This window comes from Malus domestica, chromosome 09 (genome assembly GCF_042453785.1).
Source record: "Malus domestica chromosome 09, GDT2T_hap1".
In the NCBI taxonomy this organism is placed as follows: domain Eukaryota; kingdom Viridiplantae; phylum Streptophyta; class Magnoliopsida; order Rosales; family Rosaceae; genus Malus; species Malus domestica.
This window is the reverse complement of record NC_091669.1, coordinates 28,323,321-28,348,545: the sequence shown is the minus strand read 5'-3', so window position 1 is coordinate 28,348,545 and position 25,225 is coordinate 28,323,321. Positions and strand designations below refer to the sequence as shown.

The 25,225-nt window shown below is 38.6% G+C and overlaps 4 protein-coding genes across 4 annotated transcripts; all 4 read right to left on the bottom strand.

Annotated features, from left to right (window-relative positions):
• Positions 1–404: 404 nt before the first annotated feature.
• On the bottom strand, positions 405–2,915 carry LOC103444057 (uncharacterized). Its single transcript, XM_008382965.3, has 3 exons — positions 1,375–2,915; positions 1,216–1,295; positions 405–977 (listed from the first exon to the last, which is right to left on the bottom strand). Exons 1-3 carry the CDS (start codon positions 1,540–1,542, stop codon positions 551–553), a joined length of 675 nt encoding a protein of 224 aa, XP_008381187.1. The 5' UTR covers positions 1,543–2,915; the 3' UTR covers positions 405–550.
• Positions 2,916–5,442: 2,527 nt separating this feature from the next.
• On the bottom strand, positions 5,443–5,925 carry LOC139187878 (uncharacterized). Its single transcript, XM_070804488.1, has 2 exons — positions 5,640–5,925; positions 5,443–5,576 (listed from the first exon to the last, which is right to left on the bottom strand). Exons 1-2 carry the CDS (start codon positions 5,923–5,925, stop codon positions 5,443–5,445), a joined length of 420 nt encoding a protein of 139 aa, XP_070660589.1.
• A 7,162-nt stretch (positions 5,926–13,087) lies between these two features.
• On the bottom strand, positions 13,088–16,311 carry LOC103444056 (uncharacterized). Its single transcript, XM_008382963.4, has 6 exons — positions 15,675–16,311; positions 14,192–14,347; positions 13,900–14,032; positions 13,769–13,808; positions 13,356–13,497; positions 13,088–13,272 (listed from the first exon to the last, which is right to left on the bottom strand). Exons 1-5 carry the CDS (start codon positions 15,936–15,938, stop codon positions 13,410–13,412), a joined length of 681 nt encoding a protein of 226 aa, XP_008381185.1. The 5' UTR covers positions 15,939–16,311; the 3' UTR covers positions 13,088–13,272; positions 13,356–13,409.
• Positions 16,312–17,364: 1,053 nt separating this feature from the next.
• On the bottom strand, positions 17,365–25,003 carry LOC103444101 (methylmalonate-semialdehyde dehydrogenase [acylating], mitochondrial). Its single transcript, XM_029108464.2, has 19 exons — positions 24,882–25,003; positions 24,697–24,797; positions 24,233–24,304; positions 23,944–24,105; positions 23,775–23,853; positions 23,525–23,679; positions 23,133–23,196; positions 22,020–22,099; positions 20,955–21,020; positions 20,205–20,255; positions 19,941–20,092; positions 19,347–19,437; positions 19,047–19,127; positions 18,793–18,870; positions 18,328–18,363; positions 18,189–18,232; positions 18,025–18,103; positions 17,719–17,809; positions 17,365–17,568 (listed from the first exon to the last, which is right to left on the bottom strand). Exons 1-19 carry the CDS (start codon positions 24,904–24,906, stop codon positions 17,456–17,458), a joined length of 1,620 nt encoding a protein of 539 aa, XP_028964297.2. The 5' UTR covers positions 24,907–25,003; the 3' UTR covers positions 17,365–17,455.
• Between the last annotated feature and the right edge of the window lie 222 nt (positions 25,004–25,225).

Genomic DNA, 25,225 nt, shown 5'->3' with positions numbered 1-25,225 from the left:
ACTATGCCACATGTGCAATAAATTTGATTGTAAATCTCCGTTATGCATCAACATTCAACAATTAGAGAACATTAACAAGAAATTGAAGAGATGAAAAAATAAAGAAAGATATTGATTAACCTGGCTCTCCCAAATCAAACACACTTAAGAAGTTAACAGATCTAAGGCAATGTGGAGTGAATTTTGAGTTTTTTATAGACGACTTTCAAGTTTCAAGGAGCAAATTGGGATCAAAATCGAGATCAAAATCAAGTTCCAGGGGCAAAGTGAAGCGAATTTTAAGTTTCAGGGAGTAAAGTTGTGACTTTTGAGTTATAAGGAGCAAAGTAGATTAAAATTGAGTTCTAGAAGGCGTAGCTAAAAATAAGCCTCAATTTAATCATGCGTAAAAAAAGAAGCCCGAATTTAGAATGATTCAAGAGATAAGAGCTATGTGTTTGCTCTTTCATTCTCCTTATTGATATTGCAAGAGGTACCAAATTCGAAACCCGCCTCATATCTTGGTACAAAGAAAAGTGTGTATATATGTATATATAGATATTTTTAGTGTTTACTGAGATATAGAAAACCTACAGACTGGGCAATGACCATTGCTTTTCACCCAAGGCACAATGCATTCTTCATGAAACATATGCTTACAAGGAGTGAGCATAACCTCTTGTTTGGGCTCAAAGTCTTCCAAGCAAATGGCACACCTCTTGCTATTTTCATCATTCTCCATTTCCTCCTCATTCACAACTGTGTCTCTGTAATACAAGTTCACCCTCTGCGATATTCTTCGAAAAGGATTGTATATCTCTTTCTTCAGCTTCTGCAATGCCATCTTTTGCTCGTCACGGGTCAATCTGGAGTCTGCTTCAAGTCTAGGGGAGGCCGTATTCCATTGTCTGCCGATCATCTGTCTAGGGTTTGCCTGTCTTGCCATTTCATCGTCAAGGACCAGAATATGAATTCGGGAACCTGGTGCTGCTGCTGAACTGCGAAATTTTCACCAGTAGAAGGTGATTAATTGCAAATCATCAAGAGAGGGATAACAAATAAAATGCAAGAGTAATGGCTGTGCTCGAATGAGGCACAATAGCGGTTAGATCATATACGAACTGATGCTAAACCAAATACATATGCGTATTGATCATTTGATTGATATGTGAATCAATGACATGAAAAAATGAAAAGAAAAAGCTGCATGTGAATTGTGGTCTCGACTGCGATTACCCTGCTAAGCCAGGAGGTCTTGCAAGTGCTAGCGTTCCCTCAAATGGTCGCCTTGAATCCGACGCACCCGTTCTGGTAACCTGATTATGCAACGAAAATAGTTTATGTCATAACCTATACATGGTTTCATAAAGAAAAAGGGAAAGAAACCATACTTACCCGAGTGTCTTGAAAATTATCGTACAGGGGAGCAACAGGGTTCCCAAAAGCCCATTCACCATCATCGTCCTCAAAAATCCCGAAGAAGAAGTCAAGCGGCTCATGGTAGGTTAGACGAGGATGAGGAAGAGGAAGAGGAGGAGAGTAGGCATTGTTGGTACTGCTCATGATGTCTTACGTTCTGTCCATCTCCGGAGTTTGAACTTCCCATGCAATATTGTTGATAGGTTTTGGGGTTCTAAGAGTTTTTATTCCTTCCTCCTCTTCAAGGTTTACATATATCCTTTTCAATTAAGATTGTCATCTTTTGTATTGTGGATGCTTTTTTCTGCTGGGGTGTGCAAGAAAAGCTACTGTAAATTCGACAAAAAAAGCAACGTAGGAATCGATTCCAATCTGTCTCGGATTCTATCTTTCCTGTTTCCGCGATGTGATTGAGATAACAATGCACTCTTGATGCGAAATATATAAGCACACAAATTTAACCCTCTTTTTGACAATTGTAGTATAGATGTAAGTAGGGATCGTTCTAAACCGGGGATTAGGAGGGATTGCTAAATCACTTGAAAACTAATTTAAAAACATAAAAACAAAGTTAAAAATGTAAACAAAAGATTTTAAAACAAGAAAGTAAAAGGGGGATTTGAGTTTGGTGAAGTTGAAAGTAAAAACGAATAAACTAAAAACTTAAATAGATTTTAAACAAATTTGGGTTGAATGGATAATGGAAGGCTAGCTAAGGGGTTCTTCTCCACACATGTCTTGCTTGCATACAAAATGATTTCCAATTGCATTTCAATAACTTATTAATTCTCAACGCCCCAAATTAACCGTGAATTGCACTAATTAACCCTCAGTTTTTCCACAAGTTATTGGGTTGGATGATTGCATACGACAACCCAAAACATTCCCTACAAGTTCCCTACATGAATTGCATAATAGAGATACAAGCAAGAATCATTAAGTTCTATGAAAAACATAAGCATTGACGACGCACTCGTTACTATGATTTGCATGAAACTTATGCCAAGGATTTACTTAACACAATCGTGACTAGCGACTTTTACTACTCATGAATATAAGTTCATAACGATTAGGTGAAATTCCCTTATACTCTAGCATCATATTTATGCATGCAAACTAAGTATGCATCCCTAATCAACATACATAAACATGTTATCAATCAAATTTATGTAAATCGAATTCATAACTTATGAAACGCAATTAAAAGTAATCAAATCATATTGCAAGCATTAACATGGTTTCGAATCCCCCCTAGCCAAGGGGGGTTTAGTTCCTCATTATTACAAAACAAAGATAAACAAATTTAAACATTGAAAAACAAAGGAAAGAAAGCACCTAAACGTTCCAACGATCCATGTTGGATAGCAAGTGCGTCTAAGGACTTTTCTCCTTCTCTTTGCCGCAACAACAAGGTTGGAATGATGTTGAAGGGTTGGTTATTTGGAGGAATGGATGGGAAGGGGTTTAGATATGTAGGAGAGGAAAGGAAAGGCTTGGAGAATGGTTAATTTCTGGATGAATTCAATGAGGTTGCTGCATGGTATTTATAGGGAGAGGATGGACATGTTTAATGCAAAAATCTGGTGGAATGAAGTAGGTAAGGCATGGCAAGGTGGAGAATTGTTGGTGAGGGTAGGTTTTGAGTCATCCACTCACATGTCATGGTGAGTTAAGCATTGCATCATCCACTCAAATGTCATGGTGAGTTAAGCATTACATCATCCACTCAAATGTCATAGTGAGATAGGCATTGCATCATCACTAAAAAAATCTGGTGGAAGTAAAACAAAGGGAAGGCCACGGCATTGATGAATTTTATGGGGTATGCATGGTTTTGAGTGAAGTTTTGGCCAATCCTTCTAGAAATTTATCCCTTCTTGCAACTTGTATTTGTTTCACCAGATTTTTAGCATGTTCCTAGCCTCTTTTGTCTTCAAATTTGTCCATCCATCTTGCTCATATCATATGTAATCCATTACAAGCTCAAAACTGCTCCAAAATGCACCAAAATGCACTTTCTTGCTACCTTAGCCCTTTGGACCTACAAACACACGAAAATGGCTTAAAGTACTAAAATAACTAAGAACTAATAACGTAAATGCAAGAAAACTAGTTAACTAAGTCGCATAAATATGCGTCTATCAAATTCCCCCACACTTAGCTATTGCTAGTCCTCGAGCAAAATAAAACAAATAAAACATAACCTAACCTTCCAACATTTGCCTTAGGGATTTCCAATGCACATGACATGTTAAAGATTATCATTCCCACAGAATTGAGTCAATTTAACACTTAAGCACATACTTAATCATAGTCACTACTTACTAATTCACAATTAACCAATTAAAACAATGTTTTGAATGTAGTAACATGCCTTAGAGAATTCCCTCAATCCTTACAAGATACGCACTCTATTTTCACTCAGATTTTCTAACTACACACCCTATACTAGTTATATGTGAGAGAATTGATGTAGATATAGAAACGAATGCTCACATATATGTATAACAAAGAACACAATTTCTAGAGTTAATAAGCATGTTGAGATATGATCTCATGAATGGAATGCTACTACTTAGATGCGAGAACCAGTGACCATATGCTCATACCAAGTTCAATCTCCACAAATTGAAACACATAACACTCAAGATAGAAGTCAAGGGTTGTAACGGGGCTTGGGGTATTGGCTAACAAAGAAAGGATAAGGAAAACAAACGTTCTTAAAGTGAAAGTAAGCAAAGTAATGAAATTGAGATTTAGAATTTACTTAGATTGCAGAAATTAGCTTTAAAACACAAGGGGAAGATTTAAACAACTCCTTAGGGTCGAATTCATTGTTTTGGACCCCTTCTTCATCAAACAACACTTTAGAACTCTTTTTCACTTCTTTTCAACTCTTTTCGCATTCTTTTCACATTTTTCTTTTCTTTTTTCTTTCTTTTTACCCGTGCCTATGGCACATAATTCCTTATGAAAAACACTTCCCCCACACTTGTTTTCTGCCACAAAGGAATTCAATTTGAATCATGCTTTACTACGCTTTAAGAACAAGGTTAATGGATGGTCCTAATCTAAGCTAGGTGAGGGTAATGTGGGTTACAAAGAAAAGGCTCACAAAGCTCAACGGGATTAAAACGTACAAAACATAATGACATAGGGGATTCACGGCTTTTTGGTTATGGTGGTGGTCACTACACAACTTTATCTTGAATATGTGTTATGCAAATCAATGACATGCTTTGAATGAAATGGGTATGAGTTCTAGCATTTGGAACTAAATGATGAAACGCCTTCTAAGTAGTAACCAAGCAAAGAATAATGAGATCATGCAACGACTTAGAAAACAATAAATCACAGATTATTAACTCTCCAAATAAACGTTTAGGCTCAAGTCTCACAAGGTTGTAGCGTTAGTTTGAGTTCTTTCCTTCAAGCATGTTACAAAAACTGATTTTTCCTTTAAGATTGCATGTAAATTCATAAGTTATAACCACAACCAAGCATAAACAAAGAGTAAATCAAACTTTCATCCATGTTAATCACTCTCTTTAACAGCCATGAAATTACAAACCAAATCCTCATCATTGTGTTGGAAGGTACCCTAAGACACAAACAAACACACAAAAACAACTCTTTTTGGGTTTTGCAAAGCAATTTTTCAAATTTTTATGTGATTTTCGGAGTTATAAGTCAGCACACACTAAAACTCACCAAAACAGCCTAAAAACAGTGAAAAACAACATTAGAAATTATGAGTGAGAAAACCCTACGAATTTGCATCAAAACACTTTGGTTACCCCCCCACACTTAAATCAAACATTGTCCTCAATGTTTCAAGCATATACTAACACAAATAACAAACAAACAAACAAAACAGCAACTAAGCAATTTAACATGGCATAAATGAAAACAACAACAAAGGGAAGGGTTTAGGAACGCAAATCTGGAATTTGGAGTGCTCTCTAGGTCTTCCTTTGTTGCATGCATGGGTTGCCTCCCAAGTAGCGCTTGCTTTAACGTCGTACAGCCGGACGAAGAACCCATTCACTCCTCAATGGAGTCCACGGCATGCAAGGGAATGTCATCCACGGTATGCTCCTCAAAGTTCTCGTAGTACGGCTTCAAACGATGCCCGTTCACCTTGAATTCATGTCCCGTTTTCAAGCTTTGGATTTGGACTGCACCATGAACAAAAACATTAGTAATAACAAAAGGTCCAATCCACTTGGAACGTAACTTACCGGGAAACAAACGTAAACGGGAATTGAACAATAGCACTTTCTGCCCAATTGCGAACGTTTTGCCCCTAATCATCTTATCATGGAACGCCTTGGTCTTTTCCTTGTAAATGCTTGCGTTCTCGTATGCCTCGTGCCGTATCTCATCAAGCTCATTCAATTGGAACTTCCGGTGACTCCCCGCTTCATCGAGGTTCATGTTAAACTTCTTGACGGCCCAATGAGCTTTGTGCTCCAACTCAACGGGGAGATGGCACGGTTTGCCATAGACAAGCCGAAAAGGGGACATTCCAATGGGTGTCTTGTACGCCGTACGATACGCCCAAAGTGCATCATCTAACCGTAAACTCCAATCCTTCCTCGTTGGCCCAACAGTCTTCTCTAGGATTTGCTTGATCTCACGGTTGGAAACCTCGGCTTGGCCATTAGTTTGAGGATGATAAGGCGTAGAAACCTTATGATTGACATTGTATTTCCTCAATAACGCCTCAATGGTCCGGTTGCAAAAGTGTGACCCTCCATCACTAATGATCACTCGTGGCATGCCAAACCTTGCAAAAATGTTAGTTCTAATAAAATCTGCAACCACTTTAGAATCATTAGTCCGGGTGGCCTTTGCTTCCACCCACTTTGACACATAATCAACCGCAAGCAAAATATATATAAAACCATATGAAGAAGGAAAGGGACCCATAAAATCAATACCCCAAACATCGAAAATTTCAACATTTAGGATAGAAACCTGCGGCATTTGGTCCCTAGCACCAATGTTACCCATTCGTTGGCATTTATCACATGTTAAGCAAAAAGTTCTAGCATCCTTAAAAATACTAGGCCAATAAAATCCACATTGTAATACCTTAAGGGCAGTTCTTTGTGTGCCAAAGTGCCCACCACATGCATATGTGTGACAAAAACTTAAAATTGAACGACATTCAGAATCATGCACACAACGACGAACAATTTGATCCGGGCAAAATTTCCACAAATATGGATCATCCCACACATAAAACCGTGCATCATGCCTAAGTTTATCACGTTGGTGCCTAGTGTAAGTGCTTGGAATTCGTTTTGTCACCAAAAAGTTCACCAAATCAGCATACCAAGGCTCACTAACCTTTATGGACATCAATTGTTCATCGGGGAATGTCTCCAAAATCGGCAAAGCCTCCTCATTATGCACCATTCGGCTCAAGTGGTCAGCCACTACGTTCTCACTTCCCTTCTTGTCACGAATCTCTATGTCGAACTCTTGAAGTAGCAACATCCACCGAATTAGCCGTGGCTTGGCCTCCTTTTTGGTGAGCAAGTACTTTAATGCTGCATGGTCAGTGAAAACAATTACTTTAGTACCAATTAGATATGATCTAAACTTATCTAAAGCAAAAACAACGGCAAGAAGTTCTTTTTCTGTAGTGGAATAGTTCAATTGTGCATCATTCAACGTCCGTGAGGCATAGTAAATGACGTGTGGCTTTTTGTCCTTCCTTTGTCCCAAAACAGCCCCTAAAGCGTAGTCGGATGCATCGCACATAAGCTCGAAAGGTAGGCTCCAATCTGGTGGAACAATGATGGGTGCCGTGGTTAACAACTCCTTGAGTTGATTGAATGATGTCGTGCACTCCTTGGTGAATTCAAACGCCACTTCTTTTTGTAGGAGACGGCAAAGAGGTTGTGCTATCTTCGAAAAATCTTTGATAAACCTACGATAAAATCCTGCATGACCAAGAAACGAACGAACCTCTCTAACCGAAGTCGGAGAGGGTAAGTGACGTACTAGATCTATTTTGGATTTATCCACCTCAATGCCGTTTTCAGAGATAATATGCCCTAAAACTATGCCTTGTTTTACCATAAAGTGACACTTTTCCCAATTTAAAACGAGGTTAGTTTCCATGCATCGTTTTAAGATTAATGTGAGATTTTCCAAGCAACCATCAAACGAATCGCCAAAGACACTAAAATCATCCATGAATACCTCAATAATCTTCTCAATAAAATCTGAAAAAATACTTACCATGCATCGTTGGAACGTGGCCGGTGCATTGCATAAACCGAATGGCATGCGGCGGTAAGCAAAAGTACCAAATGGGCACGTGAAGGTGGTCTTTTCTTGGTCTTCCGGAGCTATGACAATTTGATTATATCCCGAATAACCATCAAGAAAACAATAAAAAGAATGACCGGCTAACCTTTCTAGCATTTGATCGATGAATGGTAGTGGAAAGTGGTCCTTCCTTGTGGTGTTGTTGAGCTTCCTATAGTCAATGCATACTCTCCAACCTGTTTGAATACGGGTTGGCACAAGCTCGTCCTCGGCATTCTTCACCACAGTGACTCCGGACTTCTTTGGGACCACTTGAACCGGTGAGACCCAACGGCTATCTGAAATTGGATAAATCACCCCACAATCGAGAAGCTTTATAATCTCCTTTTTCACGACTTCCATCATTGGAGGGTTGAGTCGGCGTTGAGCCTCTCGAGTTGGTTTAGCCCCCTCCTCTAGAAAGATGCGATGCATGCACGTTGTAGGGCTAATTCCCTTAATATCGGCCAATGTCCATCCGATGGCTGTTTTGTGCTCTTTCAACACCCGAATCAACTTTTCTTCCTCTAATGCCGTGAGTGATGAAGAGACAATGATGGGCAACGTCTCTTCCTCTCCCAAGAATGCATACTTTAAATGATCCGGCAACGGTTTAAGCTCAAGAACGGGGGCCTGAATCACAGAAGGTAATAACGTATTAGTGGAAACGGGAATTGGAATTGGGTTAGACGGCTTACCATGATGTTTTGGCAATGATTCCAAGGCAGCCACAAGCTCGGCATGTTCATCATTTGGTACGGCCATGTTGGGTTTTGTGCCAAATCCTTGTGCAATTGTCGTTTCGAGTGGGTCGTCTTCCAACATATCAAGATAATCCTGCGCCAATTCATCCAATATATCAATAGAAAAACAGGAATGATCATCTTTAGGAAATTTCATAGCTTCAGAAATGTTAAAGTTAATAATCTCCCCATCAAATTCCATTGTCAACGTCCCTTTGAACACATCGATCTTGGTGCGTGCTGTTTTCATGAATGGCCTCCCAAGTAGAATTGGCAATGGGGTGACATTTGGTGAGTCCTCCATCTCTAAAACGTAGAAATCCGCTGGAAATATCAAGTTATCCACCTGCACCAATACATCCTCCAAAACTCCTTTCGGATATGCATTAGAACGATCGGCTAATTGAATTATAACACCATCGTTTTTAAGTTCTCCTAAGTTCATTGATGCATAAATTGAGTATGGCATGACGTTAATTGAGGCTCCTAGATCTAACATAGCATGTTCAAATTTAGTATTGCCTATAACACATGGAATTGTAAAACTTCCCGGATCTTTGCATTTAGGAGGTAATTTTCTTTGCAAAACAGCGGAAACATTCTCACTTACCTGGACAACCTCTTTGTTTGAAATTCTCTTTCTTGTTGTACATAGTTCCTTCAAAAACTTGGCGTACCTAGGTACTTGCTTAATTGCGTCAAGGAGAGGTATATTGACTTGCACTTTCCGGAACGTCTCTAGAATGTCCTTTTCAGCTTCTTCTTTCTTTGTTTGCTTGAACCTACTAGGAAATGGGACATTCAAAGGAAAATCATTAGTAGGAATGGAATTGGACACGGTTGTACCTTTATTTGGCAGATTGGATGGCTTAGGAGCCATGGAGACTTGCTGCAAAGGAACCTCTTTCCTTGCCGTGGCCAACCCTTGTTCCTCCTCTTCAATTATCACTTCCTCCACCTTGTTTGGGGCTGATTTGGATGGTGGTGGGGCTGTTCCAACTTGTTTCCCGCTTCTTAACATGATTGCCTTGACAGATTCAAAGCCTCCTTTTGGATTTGCAATGGTTGAGCTAGGCAACCTGCCTTGCTCTCGAAACTGCCCCATGAACTCGGCAATTTGCCCTACTTGTTTCTCCAACTCGTCCACCTTTTTGTCCCTATTTTGCATTCCCTGCGCCATAGAAGTTAGTAAATTAAAAATTTGATCATTATCAATAGACGAACCTGATTTTTGGGCAGGTTGTGCTTGGGGTTGAGTTGGTGCAAATGGCTTTTGATAGAAACCCGGGGGTTGTTGCCTAAATCCGCTTTGTTGTTGGCCTTGTTGGGGTTCTCGCCATTTGAAATTTGGATGATCACGCCAACCGGGATTGTAAGTATTGGAAAAGGGGTCATTCCTTGGTTGGTATTGGTTGCCAAATCCCACGGCATTGAGGGTCTCCCACCCTCCATTTTCTATCAACTGTGGGCACTTGTCCGTAAGGTGGCCTTGCATGGAACACACGCCACAAGCTGCCACGTTTTGCACTTTTGGACCTTCCACTACCTGAGAAAGCAAAGTAGTAAGGTTAGCCATTTGATTTTGAAGTTCGGTTATGGCACTTACCTCATTGACTTGATGTGGTCGTGGGTTACTCCTTTGTCCAACGCCTTCGTATTGTTGAGCATTCAACGCACGGTTGGAAATTAAAGTCTTTGCTGCCGTGGGGGTCTTGTCCACCAAGGCTCCTCCCGCCGAGGCATCTAGCATTTGACGTTCGATAGGTAGTAGCCCCTCGTAGAAGTATTGCAAAAGAAGTTCCTCCTTCATCTGATGTTGTGGACAAGAAGCAACAAGAGATTTAAAACGTTCATAATAAGTAGGAAAAGATTCACCTTCCTCTTGTTGAATTCCACTTATCCTTTTCCGTAGGAGGATGACTCGAGAAGTTGGGAAAAACTTCTCCAAGAAGGCCCGTTTCATGCTTTCCCATGATGTGACGGTTCCGGGCGCCAATTCGTACAACCAATCCTTCGCCTTTTCCAAGAGAGAAAAAGGGAAGGCTTTCATCTTCAAAATACTCCCATCGACATTGACGGGGGTCATGCTCGAACACACCACCTCGAATTCTTTCAAGTGTTTGTTAGGATCTTCCATGGACAACCCATGGTACTTCGGAATGTGGTGTAACAAGCTTGACTTCAATTCAAATTCTTCTGTCTTTCCTCGGGCTGCTGCGGGGTATTGGATACATAGAGGCGCGGCATTGTCTAATCCCGAGGCTGAAAGTTCTTTGATTGTTCGATTGTCCACCTCCATGTCTTTTTCTGCCTCCTCCTTTTCTTCAAATTCGGATTCAGAACTAGAACTAGGTGGACTAGGTTCTGGTACTTTCCTTTTTCTTCTCAAAGTTCGTTCAAAATTGTCGTCAAACTCCGATATATGTGCACGAACTGGTTGAGAACTACGAGTCATAAACTAGTACCTGAAATAAATAAAATCAAATAAAATTAAAACTAAAATTAAAACACACATAAAAGAAATAAAAAAGAAACAATGGGGATTTAGCAAAGTTGCTAATCCCCGGCAACGGCGCCAAAATTTTGATGCGAAATATATAAGCACACAAATTTAACCCTCTTTTTGACAATTGTAGTATAGATGTAAGTAGGGATCGTTCTAAACCGGGGATTAGGAGGGATTGCTAAATCACTTGAAAACTAATTTAAAAACATAAAAACAAAGTTAAAAATGTAAACAAAAGATTTTAAAACAAGAAAGTAAAAGGGGGATTTGAGTTTGGTGAAGTTGAAAGTAAAAACGAATAAACTAAAAACTTAAATAGATTTTAAACAAATTTGGGTTGAATGGATAATGGAAGGCTAGCTAAGGGGTTCTTCTCCACACATGTCTTGCTTGCATACAAAATGATTTCCAATTGCATTTCAATAACTTATTAATTCTCAACGCCCCAAATTAACCGTGAATTGCACTAATTAACCCTCAGTTTTTCCACAAGTTATTGGGTTGGATGATTGCATACGACAACCCAAAACATTCCCTACAAGTTCCCTACATGAATTGCATAATAGAGATACAAGCAAGAATCATTAAGTTCTATGAAAAACATAAGCATTGACGACGCACTCGTTACTATGATTTGCATGAAACTTATGCCAAGGATTTACTTAACACAATCGTGACTAGCGACTTTTACTACTCATGAATATAAGTTCATAACGATTAGGTGAAATTCCCTTATACTCTAGCATCATATTTATGCATGCAAACTAAGTATGCATCCCTAATCAACATACATAAACATGTTATCAATCAAATTTATGTAAATCGAATTCATAACTTATGAAACGCAATTAAAAGTAATCAAATCATATTGCAAGCATTAACATGGTTTCGAATCCCCCCCTAGCCAAGGGGGGTTTAGTTCCTCATTATTACAAAACAAAGATAAACAAATTTAAACATTGAAAAACAAAGGAAAGAAAGCACCTAAACGTTCCAACGATCCATGTTGGATAGCAAGTGCGTCTAAGGACTTTTCTCCTTCTCTTTGCCGCAACAACAAGGTTGGAATGATGTTGAAGGGTTGGTTATTTGGAGGAATGGATGGGAAGGGGTTTAGATATGTAGGAGAGGAAAGGAAAGGCTTGGAGAATGGTTAATTTCTGGATGAATTCAATGAGGTTGCTGCATGGTATTTATAGGGAGAGGATGGACATGTTTAATGCAAAAATCTGGTGGAATGAAGTAGGTAAGGCATGGCAAGGTGGAGAATTGTTGGTGAGGGTAGGTTTTGAGTCATCCACTCACATGTCATGGTGAGTTAAGCATTGCATCATCCACTCAAATGTCATGGTGAGTTAAGCATTACATCATCCACTCAAATGTCATAGTGAGATAGGCATTGCATCATCACTAAAAAAATCTGGTGGAAGTAAAACAAAGGGAAGGCCACGGCATTGATGAATTTTATGGGGTATGCATGGTTTTGAGTGAAGTTTTGGCCAATCCTTCTAGAAATTTATCCCTTCTTGCAACTTGTATTTGTTTCACCAGATTTTTAGCATGTTCCTAGCCTCTTTTGTCTTCAAATTTGTCCATCCATCTTGCTCATATCATATGTAATCCATTACAAGCTCAAAACTGCTCCAAAATGCACCAAAATGCACTTTCTTGCTACCTTAGCCCTTTGGACCTACAAACACACGAAAATGGCTTAAAGTACTAAAATAACTAAGAACTAATAACGTAAATGCAAGAAAACTAGTTAACTAAGTCGCATAAATATGCGTCTATCAACTCTACGGCAGAGGTTTCCCAGCATTGGCCACACACACATTCACACAACCGAACAATCAATCACTCATTCCTATGAGTCAATCAACAGTTTACAGACGCTCGTGCGCCTTGGATTTTGTCCATTGCAGTGCACTCGCCAGTTCTTAAAGTTTTTTCCTCTGAGTCTCAGCTTTCAGTTGCCACCTTTTGGTCCCATTAGCTAACTCAAGGCTTCTCAATTCTAAACATTCTTACCTTTCTTTCACGGAGGATGTTGTATGATTGAGTATGAGTCATGCATATGAAAAATTACGTGTAAGATGAAGGTAATTGATCAGGTATGTTAAGAAACATATCGGCTTTCCTTTCTTCTTTTATGGCTAGCAGAAAAAGAACATAAGGTCCACATTGTTATAACAATCCTCGAATTCGAAGGGCTTGAATTTCATTTTTTAACTAAAAAGTTGCTTCAGGTCGTCATTTTCTTCTAAACCTGTGGTCTATCGGATGTCAGACTCCCAAACCAACCTGCAACGAGTAAAGAAATAGCATAAAACAGGAAGAATTATGAAGCTCAAAGCAAGGTAAGCAATCGGAGATGTAGAAGATACCTCGTGACCAAAGTTCTGCTTGCTGACAACAACTGTTGATAAAATGCATAGATGTTACTTGCTCATGGTTGAAGACAAGCAGAAGTTCCAAAAAATTGAACCCACAGACATGAAAGCTACACGAGCTTGAAGAGGAACCACCCTGTAGAAAGCTATTCCGGTCAAATTTTTACACAAAGCTACCACTTAATTTGGTATTTAAAAGTGAATTATATGCCAGAGTATGATGTTATAGGAAAAGAATTTTTCCATCACCCACTGCAAAAAAACTTTCATTATCTTTGTAGAAAATAAGTAGTTTATAAACGATTTCCAACTGTCAATGATGGCACTAATGGAGGCACGGCCAAATTTCCCGTACCAAAGGAGACGGAAAAAAGAGGAAATAAATCGCAGAAGAGAAAATGGTGTACCAGAAATTCAAAAAAGTGACAGGTATCCAGAACCTAAACCCTGCACAAATTAATATAACGAAAATTGAAAATATGAGTTTATGAAATCTGAGCTACAAAGTGAATGCAAATAACAATCAAAAGAAGTTTACCATAAAGTAAAGTGGGAAGAGCATCTCTTTGGTACTTCCCTGGAAGCTGTGACACTTTCCCTTGCCATAAATTGTTCCATGCAAAAACAACAGCAATCACACATGGACCAAGCACAATTTGATTTAACAAAACCTGTAAGTAGAAAAAAGCTATGAGATACCTTCCAAATTAGGTGAGATGCCTTCCAAACTAGGCTTACTTTCATTTTTTGTTTCCTCAAAATTTATTTTGGGGTTTTTCTGAGTTCCTTACAGTCATAATACCTCAAGATTGATGTAAAAGAGGTCGAACCTTCAGCAGTAGGTTCTCCACAGTTTTTGCAGGCAAAGAATGATCAAGATACTGGTACCAGGCATAAGAACCAGGGCCGTACAAAAGAAACCCATAGGAAGTCATCCGCAGGGCACGAAGCCAATCATGGTCTGAGAGGAGAGCACGTTTTACATCCTAACAAAGAGAATTTGGTCACTAAACTCAAAGGAACACAAATACTAATGTACCAAAGCATCCTTACAAGCCATAAACTATAAAGATTAGACAAGACAAGACCAATTGATGGAGCTACAAAGAGTCATCAAGCTTGGCGGATGGACCACACAAATCAACTAGGAGGCACACCATGATCTTCATAGCTTATCCATTATAAATGAATTTTCTAGCATTTGACTCCGCACCACAGAGATGTTTGGTCACATACTTGAAAAATAACCCAAAAAAAATTAAGTGAATGCTTGGATAATTGGTTTACATCCTTCCTGGTTGAGACCACATATAAGAATGACATTGCCGTAAACTGACAAGATAACTTTTCCACTTATTCATCGATGAGGGGTATCCTTTGAAGACAGAACCCAGTCAAGATGCTACAGGTCAACTCGTCCTTGCACCAAAGATCTTACCATTTCCAATAGAGACTTGATTCTTTTCCATTTCCATGCAAGAGTTCTCCCGAAAAATGGACAACTTCCTTTTCTTAAGAATCCATACAAGATTTGTCACAGCAAAAAGGATTATGGTAATATGTTTCGAACCTAGAATTGTGTTCGCTAGCGGAGCCAAAAATCTAAAAGAAATTCAAGATCTACAGTCCAAAGTGTTGATCCATCATTTCACCTGCTACAAACTTGAATCCACAATCTTCGGCTAAGCAATAGCTTAGCGGGTAACAACCTATAAGCTGAGAAATTGTAGTCTAACAGGGCCATCCAACCATATTAGGCACTTGTTCTTTCTAGTCAGTTTAAGACAACGAGATCCAAGAGTTTAACACAACACATACAACCAAGGAACACCGGTTTAGCATTCGCGCCAACTTTGGTACAGTTACAAGAAACAACATTCCAGCAAATTAATAAGTAGCTGCTGCACTCAGAAATACACAACCAACTCTCAGTTACAAACCTCGATATCCACTGGTTTATTAGCTAAAATGCAATTGGCACATACAATACGGCCAGTGGCTTCTTGTGGATTTTCATAACCCTGCTGTGCAAAAAGGGGATATGCATTTCAAAGGAGTGCCTGGGTTAGTATATGTATCATGAGCGATACGGAAATGGATCGAGTAATTTACACCGCCAGATACCGAAAAGTTTGTCCTTTTTCACTCCAAACCCCAACTATAAATAATTCCAAGCCTCAAACTTTATAAACCCTCAAAATATTCTGAGCAACCAAACACATCATAAAATTCCAAGATTTACCTTTATCCTACATTTTCTCAGGAACCAAGCAGCTAAAAAAAGCCAAGAGAGAGACGTTAAATTAGACAAACCTGTTGGTTTTCCGCCTCTGCTTTTCTCCAGCGCTGTGTGAGCTGAGCAATTGTATCTCCCGTCAGAGCCAGTGAGCCAGCCGTGGCGGCTTGCATTAAGGGGAACCAGTGACGGGCTCTTCCGGTTGCGTCCACAGAATTGGAATTGGAGGAGGACTGGGATTTGGAATCGAATGGGCGTCTTCTTGGCTGCTTGGGTTTTCTGGGTGATGAGGAGTTCCAACCCCAGAGGCCGCCATAGCCGCCACCGCCAAGAGCATTCATATTCTCAAGGCAAAGCAAACGCAATGTGAGTAACGGTGTGCGTGCTGCGTTACTGTTACTGACTGCGGACACGGGTCTGGTTGGCCCGGGTAGAGCTCCAGTTGACCCGAATTAGATTAGTGGTCTTGACTCTCTCTCTTGGTAGTTTTAGGTTTATCCTGATTTTATTTTGCAATTCACTTTTATTTATTTAATTTAACGGTTAAAAATAGTAAAAAAAGGCACCTCACTTCTACAATGAATCAGACGATTATTTAGTCATACAAAACCGACACTAGTGACGAACATGTTCAACATTGGAGAGTGCACATTGCCCAACAATGGACGAGCGAATAAACGGATTATTATTTCAGGATTAATTATTTCCAATGATAATGCTATAAAACGTTATGTCACATTTTAGTGGAATGATCGTCTTCTAGACTTGTAGTCCACAAAACACTAGGCAGATTGTGGTACTGAAAGCAGTAGACAAGGCGTTTACGCCACAAATTACACCGGCTTCAACTGCAAAGCAATCTCATCGGCCTAATGAGGAGCCCGGAAATAGTAGAACGAGAGACACTTCAAAGAATTCTGATAAATCCAAAGAGGGTGTGTTAGTACCATACTTGACCAATTCCGCAACTACTAAGCACCGGTCAACTTTATATCTTCAAGGACCCACTGAGAGGTACACGAAGCACAAGTATTTTCCTCCAACTAAGAGACCAATCACAGAACGACACATGTCAACGTCAGAATAAAACTCCTAAAGTCCCACATCGACCGTGGACGAGAGCCGGATACTCTCCTCAAATATAAAAGGAGATCATTCTCCTACAATTAATCCCTAATCTCATTACTGTATTTAAAATTGTCATTAGAACTCACCAATGAGGATTATGTTTTAATCTATGTATTGTGTAACCTCTTCACTATTAATGAGAACTCCTCAACCCCGTGAACATAACACTGAACCCTTGAACCTACTTATTGTGTAACCTCTTCACTATTAATGAGAACTCAACTCTTCAACCCCGTGTACGTAGCCAAACTTAGGATGAACCACGTACATCTTGTATTTGCTTCCCTACCTCTATCTCTTTATATATTATCATCACTACCGAGCGAAGATCACAAAATTGACATTTTACGTTTTTCTAAAATCTCACTGATATTGGGCATCAAGGGCATCCAACAATGGAATGAAAAGGACCGTGTCACAAGTTTGAAGAAAAAGGTGAAAACCGAACAAAAGAACCAAGATGAAGTTCCAAATTTCCAACGAGTGAACTTTGTCTTGCAATCTTTGTAACGTGCACTGCCATAGTGAGATTATCAAGGGATCTCACCTCAAACGGTACGAAGCACCAGAATATGGTGCAAATCTTGTGATGTAAGCTGCACTACAACCTTTGAAAGGAAAAAAAAACAGAAACAAATGTGGAAGAAAGCAAATATATTGAAGAACTTGACATTGATTTTATTGTAATGTTGAGACGAGTTCCAGAAAGGGGCATTTGTAATGAAGGAAACTATGCCTTTTGAGAAGTTGGCATTGCGAGATTAACCACACTGCTGCCTGGTAGATTCTTCCATTGCTGAGTAACTGTTTTGATCTGTGTGAAAAAGTTAACACCAGCTTTGCCTGTAATTCAGAGCAAACAAACTCTTACAATTTACCAAATCCAGGTAATTTATTGTATACAACCAGCTTTTGAACAATTAAACTATTGAAACGAGAGAAAATATTGCTATTATCATAACAAGTTTGCGTAAGAGGTGATAAATATTTTACCGTAGAAATTCAAATCTCCTGCAAAAGATGCCTTGTTGCCAGTAAAAGAGAAAAAGGGCAAGGGAACTGGAATAGGAACATTGATTCCAACCTATTTCATGGGCAAAGTTAGAAATTGATATTAAACGTATCTCTGTAGCCATCACAGTTTAACTGAATATAGCTCCAAGTTAAAATGGTAAAACATTGCCAACCAGAGCCAAACTAACAAATCTGCTGTTATATACTACCGTCAACTAATTTCCATAGTTCATATTACTTTTCTTGCAAACTCAGCCGCAACAGATGCTTAAGAACTTGATTTACCTGTCCAGCCTCAATCTCAGTCTGAAATTTCCTTGCGGCTACCCCGGACGTAGTAAATATAGAAGCTCCATTGCCATATCTGCTCAAAATAATTCACTCACATGAACAACATATTTTTCTTCTCCACTAAAGCTAATTAAGGCAACAAGAAAAGCAATGAGTACTTGTTTCTGTTAACAATGCTTATTGCCTCGTCTAAGCTGTCCGCCTGACATTAAGAAGAAATCAAATTTGTTAAACACCCATACCAGGCTATGAGAAAGATGAATCGCAGAGAAACACGAATGGAATCAATAAACATACCTCCATGCAGAGAAGAACAGGACCAAAAATCTCTTCCTGCACAAAACAAGGTCGAAAAACAATCAAGTCCATCCCAGCATAAAAGTTAAGTGACTCTTTTCCTGTAGAAACTCCATTGAATTTGAGTCAACAAATAAAAGGTGCTGTCGGATGCCAAATCACTTGGACCTTGGTATCCAACCAAATACGTACCCAAGATATTGGTACCTTCAATCTGTTGTGTAGCCAATGACCACCATTGTTTTCATAAAAACATAAGTGAAAAAAGAGGTGCTGTTGTTGGCACTCCAAAACATCATTGTGCATTCCAAAGTTTCTATGTTTAGAAAGAAAAATACATTTATGAGGAGTGCACAATGAGTTTTTTGGAGTGCCAATAAAAAGCACCCCAAAAAAGGGACAGGGACCAAATCTGAAACCATCAAGTTCTCCAAAATATGTGGATGTCATAGCTACAGACAATACCTTGTAGCACTCCATGTCAGCTGTAACATTTGATATGATTGTAGGACCAATGAAATTGCCATGCTCATATCCCGGGACCTGTTTTGTCACCCATAAATGAGTAGATAACTGACCAGTGATTATCTTTGAAAAAAAATTGAGTCATTCAAGCATACTTGTTATCTAACAGAACAGAACACATGCCGACACTTGCAATAAAATGTCAGAGGCATCTTATGCAGCAAGTATTAAGTCAGAAAGCATAAAAAAAATACCTCTATACTTCTGCCATCAAGCAATAGCTTGGCACCACTTTCAACACCAGATTGGATTAATTTGCATATCCGTTCCTTTGCCTGTGAATGAACCCAGTAAACAATTGTTATCAGTTAGTCAAGAGCAAAGCGGATGTTAGCTGTCAAGGAGTTGCCACTTTAACAACAAATATGCTACTTGGTTACCACTCATTCAAGTATATGATGGATAATATATAAAAATTAGGCTTCAATAACATCACTATTTGGTAATCTGATTGGTGGCGGGACGAAAAAAAAAAAAACCTTTAATTTGCTTACCTGTCTGCTAATTACTGGACCAAGGTCAGCATCAGGTTCTGTTCCAGCACTTACTTTCAGACCTTTGGCAGCCTCCACAAGTTTGTTCTCCCTGAAAAAGTTAAATAGCTAAAATCCAATGACAGTAATCAAATTAAAACCTAGGTTACATGGAAATAACAAGACATCTGGGATACTAAGAGAGAAATGTGACAAGGTTTTAGGTGATGTGTACACTAACAAAATGGACACAGACAAGAAATCAATTTTTACTAAAATCTTTTCTTGGTTTTTTTTTCCGGACGAGTCTTCTAGGAAGCAGAATTAAGGGTGTGCATTGTTTTTCATCCTTCTCAAGCCCCAGGGAACATATTGGAGAAGCCTTCTAGCAAATAGAACATTGTCTTAGCGGTAAGTGGAGATGGATTCGCTAGAACATTGTGATAGCAGTAAGTGGAGATGGATTCAAAAGGTCAGGCCACTGAAGGTCAACCTTCCTTTGGTAACACTGAAGGTAAGTTTCAAGCTTTCAGCCTTCAATCAAAAAAGGATACACTAATGGTGAACTAGAAGGCTAAACCTTATCAAATTTAAAAATAATAGTAATAATAATACCATGACTTTGAATCTCCAACAAAGACAACTGTGCTGAGTGCCATGCATCTTTGTCCTGCAGCACCAAAGCCCGCAGCAACTAAAGCATTCAAAGTAGCTTCAGCACTAGCATCAGGCATGATAATGGCATGGTTCTTTGCCCCCATATTGGACTGGAGAAATAGTCAAATCAGGAAAAAATAAATTTCACCCCCAACTGTTTCAAGGGTATGAAAGCTACCATTTGGCTCAAAAGCACAACTGTTATATATGAAGCAGACTTACTTGAACACGTTTCCCTTTAGCTGCAGCTCTTGAATATATGTGCATGCCAGCCTTTTGATGTTAACATAGGAACATTGTGTAAGGATACAGCTAGGGTCAACTGATACGACATGAACTAAAAAATTGCAAAACGTAGAAATCTAATTTTTTGTTATGCAAGGGAGAATTTGGTAAGAGCATGTTCCTTTGTACCAGAACTACATCGGCAACTATACTGCTAAACAGACATGCAAACTTATAAATTTGAACAACAGTTCACAACCAAGGTAAAAGCATAATATTAAACCCGGAAAATTTTAAGTTGCAAAATTTTGGAACCAACTAAAGGTGTCTGAACAGAAACCAACAAACTTATCCCTACAATAAACAGTTCAAACTTGTCTAACCACAAAACATCCAGATGCATAGAGAAACTCAAAATAAAAAACTTTATACTTCAAAACTCTAACCATCTGATTAAAAAATTCACTTCTACGAACAAACTATAATATTATATTTATTCTCAGTGACATGATATGCAGGCGAGCACATACATGAAAACAACAATAATTAACTACATAATCTGACAAAAAATTAATGTTCAGGCATTTTCTTTTGTTTATAAGATTAAATATAAACTCAAACCGCAAAGCAATCCATAATGTTAAAACTACAAGGCTATTAGGGTTGTCGAGACTGCAAGCTACAATCTGAAAACTATAAAAGTAAAACAAATTGGAAGGTGGTTGTGATCATTATGAGTAAACTTACAGTATTAGAACCCACAAATGATACAGCTCTGATATCATCATCATCACAAATTGCATTAACAATATCCTGCCACAAAGTAACATACATTTAGGAAAATCAATTCCCCTAAAGGTAGCAAACTTCTAATATCACTTCGTCCAATTAAAAAAAAGTTGTATTTCAAGCAGTCATAAACACAACTGTACAACACATGGAATATAGCATTGTTGAGATTTATAGGTGCAAAACTCTTAGCTTCTCTTTGTCACACTTAGATGCAACCAAACTACGAAGTCCCCTTCTATTTAGGGATCCCTCATACAACCTTTACTAGAGGGACACCCTGTGGGACACGTTCCAAATAAAATTCAATGATCCTAACTGCCTATTCATAAATGGATGGTTTAAAGATCATCCTTGCAAAAGAATAAACCTATTGGAAATCATTAAGACATCCAATTGTATCTAAGAAAAACCTAAAAACTATTTCTAGTGTTGATGCACAAAATCAGTGAGACTTTGGAAATCATTAAAACACTAAATTGACAACCATTTACTTGAGTGGTTAATTGCAAGGATGATCTTTGAAGGAGGCCTAAAAACTAGACTGTTAGGATTGTTGAAACCAATGTTAGTTGGGCCTACAAGTGTGTCCCAAAAAATAAGTTTATCTGGGGGATCCCTAACCTGAAGCTCATTACTGAACTACATTTATATTTCTAAGGTCAGCAGCAATCAATTATCAATACAAACCACAGGGAAGCTTTTCTTCATAACGAAGGAATTCGCACGTAAAATGCTTCACATTTGCCTTCAAATGATTTACACAATAATTAAATAAATAAATCTACAGTGCCAAGCAATGAAAACAGATGTTTTCTTTTTATGGATCTCTTTATTTTGCTTCTTACCAATGACCCATGAGATGGCAAATATATCTAAAATGCATTGATCAAAGATTTTCCACATCTTCTGAGTGAATATCAATTAAAGATCCTACGTGAATCCTAGCAAGTATTAGGCCATCTACTTAGGCAGAACTTAAGACAATAACAGTAGTGCTTGTAAAAGTAGTCTGAGTCCTACATTGGTTCCATGAACAATATTTAAGACACCATCAGGCAAACCAGCCTCCATTGCTAACTCTGCCAGAATTACAGAAGCCCCTGCACATATTAAAATATAACAACTCACTTTCAAAGTTTAAGCATGAAAATTAAATAGTATCCTTGCCGGCATGTACAGACCCAGCCAATGTACGTAGGTCATTAGGGAAAATAATAGCATGTTAGACAATCAAGATGGTATCTAAGGATATGACCAGTGATTTCATTAAATCCTTCCATTTGATAGATTCTAGCAAGTAATAGTAACTAATATGTTAATCAAAAAGCATCGCAAAAATTAATCATTTAGGCTCATGTAGTAACCATTTTGTTTTTAGTTTTAGTTCACTTTTTGCGCTTGATATAGGGTTAAAGTATATGGGGAAAAGGAAGGATGAAGAAGGGTGGTGGGAGAGAGGGCAAGAAACAAAGAAGAATGAATGAAAACAAAATTGTTTTAAGTGAAACCACTTTAAACAGTTTCTGGTTTTTGGTTTAGTTTTCATTTTGTACGTGTTTCCTTCCTTATACATCTCTCCCAGCATCCTGTCCCTCATTTCTCCCTCAAGCCTCTACGAACAAAATAATGAAAACTAAACTAAAAAGGGGTTATCAAACCGGCCCTTAGGAATATCATTCTTCCAAGTTTCCTAGCGATCAAAATTCTTGTTTCATGAATAAATTCAACAAGTTGAAATCAAAAGAATACCTTTCATGGCAAAACGTATTATGATATATAAGCAAATGTGTTACTACAAAAATACTCCTCATTCGGATAATTGCCCCTGCTGGGAATCATTCATGCCAAACAGGACTTCTTCACATAATATAATGTCCTTCTTTTGACGTAGGTTAAAGGGTTGATCCTGTGACTGGGCCTAGGCAGTTCTCCAGAAGGGTATCGTCAAGACCTCTCGAGACAAGAATAGACGAAGAGAAAGGAAGGAAAGATTGTTGATAAAAAATTACACAAACATTAGGCCGCAAATTAACTTTTTCTAATGTTCTTACTCCTATAATTTTATAAAACAAAAGCTTGAGGGGGCTAATGTTCCACGAGTAGATATACGAGGTCAAAGTAAATGGTAATCACCTGGATCTTTTTCTGATGGCTTTAAGATAAAGGTATTCCCACAGGTAACTGCAACTGGGAACATCTGCAGTAGCATAAAAGGACTAGAGCATAAAAAAGATTTGCTAAAATGACCTAGTGTTTGTTTACTTGCGAGAAGACATTCTCAAGAACAAGATAAAAGGATGCATATCAGATGCGTTTTGACAGTGTTGGCAAGCCTAAGCACTTAGATGACTGAATGCATACAATGCCCAATAAAGTTTTGAACAAGAAACCTAAGAAATAGAAGGGAAAAGGAATAATATCTTTGATACATCAACCCTGAAGGTAAATCATTCATATGAAAAAGAATAGAAAAAAGCAGTGGGCATTTCAATCATATAACAGGGAAAGCAAGAAGGCTCACTCACCCATAAGGGAATCATTGCAGGAAAGTTGAAGGGACAAATACCGGCACAGACACCAAGTGGCTCTCTAACACTGTATGTGTCAATTCCATTTGATACGTTAGAAACATACTCCCCCATTTGGAGAGTTGCTGTACCACAAGCATGCTCCACCACCTCTGAATAAGAAAAAATAAATTCTCAGAGCTTCATTGTCACCCACTGAAATCCAACATTCGCAGAAACAGTTCGACGACAAAATACAGACACTAACCTAGCCCACGGAACACATCTCCATGTGCATCCTTCAATGTCTTCCCCTGTTCGGTAGTAATATTCAAAGCAAGCTTATCCTGAAACAGGAATAAAAAAAATTCCATAGCTCAATCAACTGTACTTTTACTAAGTAAAGAGGAGAAGGACTCCAAACCCAGCACACTTACAATGTCTCTCCGTATAAGCTCTTGGAGCTTGAACATGACACGTTGACGAGCCGTAACAGGTGTATTACGCCATGATTGGAAAGCCTTCTTTGCCGCAGACACTGCAGCTTTAAACTCTTCAGTTGTGGTTAAAGGAACTTGCGAAACAATTTCTTGAGTTGCCTACGAAATAATTTTGAATACAAGACAAACACAATGAGTTCTATAAAGGACCAACCGACCAAGTAAAAAAAAAAAAAAAAAAAAAAAAAAAAACCAAGAAATTGCTGGATACATGTCATGCACTTACAGGGTTTATAACGTCGATGGACGCAGATGATTGTGATTTCGCAAAAGTACCACCAATTAGATTGGGAACGCTCTGATACAACAAAACGGATTAAAATGAGATTAAATGTCAGACAAAATGAATATGTCGTCACGGATTAATTGTAAAATCTGAAATCTACTCCAATTAAAATGGGTAAATATTTGAATCAGCAAGATTAACATGGAGTAGGTATTCATCTGAACCATCAGCACCACTCTCACACCCCCCCCCCTCCCCCAATAGCATATTCCATTTCATTTCTCTTCATATTTGTTTTTGTCAAAACATTTTCTGAGCAGCTAAACAGATTATAGGAACCAAGTGTACTGAGTAACCACAAATAAATACATAGACGTGGAACATCATTTTTTACCGAGAAAGAAAGCGCTAAATTTTCCGAGGAAACAAACAGGAGATAAGGCAGGGTAGGTAAGATTGATTACCGGAGGATTAGGCTGCTTGGAAAACGGATCGGCGGCTGTGGAGAAGTGAGAGCTTCGGAAAGCAAAGATGGAAGCCCTCCGAAGAGCCTCCAAATTTCTCACTGCAAACAACAATTAAAATCAGAAAATGTTTCGGATCGATGGATCAAAATCAAAATCTTATTGGATTGAATTCGTTTGCGTACCTTTCGGAATTGAAAGCTGCAACATTTTTTGCCTGTGTGTTTGGATGAAATGTGAATGAAATGTAGCTGACTCGAGAAGTGCCAGTGCCAGTGCCTGCCCCACTCTACTATTGATGCGTATCGATCTCTTCTTATGTTTATCCGAAAGTCCATTTTCAAGTGGAGCCCACTGACCCACTGTCCCACCGCACCCACCCGTTGGATGATTGGATCCATTTGTCTTTTGGACATATTTAGCAAATTTGACTATAATACGCATATTTACACATACCTATGATTTTTTTTAATATACTTTATTTTTAGTTTGGTATGTGTCCAGATGTGTTATTGCTTATCGATTATTA

Coding starts and splice junctions, on each gene's coding strand:
- LOC103444056 (XM_008382963.4), bottom strand. CDS start 15,938: ATGAATGCTCTTGGCGGTGGCGGCTATGGCGGCCTCTGGGGTTGGAAC. Junction 13,809..13,899: donor TCTTCCCACTTTACTTTATG/GTAAACTTCTTT, acceptor TAATTTGTGCAG/GGTTTAGGTTCTGGATACCT. Junction 13,498..13,768: donor GTCACTTTTTTGAATTTCTG/GTACACCATTTT, acceptor AGCTTTCTACAG/GGTGGTTCCTCTTCAAGCTC.
- LOC103444101 (XM_029108464.2), bottom strand. CDS start 24,906: ATGTTGCAGCTTTCAATTCCGAAAG. Junction 24,106..24,232: donor CCATCGACGTTATAAACCCT/GTAAGTGCATGA, acceptor ATTATTTCGTAG/GCAACTCAAGAAATTGTTTC. Junction 20,093..20,204: donor CTAAAGGGAAACGTGTTCAA/GTAAGTCTGCTT, acceptor CTATTTCTCCAG/TCCAATATGGGGGCAAAGAA.
- LOC103444057 (XM_008382965.3), bottom strand. CDS start 1,542: ATGAGCAGTACCAACAATGCCTACTCTCCTCCTCTTCCTCTTCCTCAT. Junction 1,296..1,374: donor ATAATTTTCAAGACACTCGG/GTAAGTATGGTT, acceptor TTGCATAATCAG/GTTACCAGAACGGGTGCGTC. Junction 978..1,215: donor AGACCTCCTGGCTTAGCAGG/GTAATCGCAGTC, acceptor AAAATTTCGCAG/TTCAGCAGCAGCACCAGGTT.
- LOC139187878 (XM_070804488.1), bottom strand. CDS start 5,925: ATGTCCCCTTTTCGGCTTGTCTATGGCAAACCGTGCCATCTCCCCGTT. Junction 5,577..5,639: donor CCGTTTACGTTTGTTTCCCG/GTAAGTTACGTT, acceptor TTCATGGTGCAG/TCCAAATCCAAAGCTTGAAA.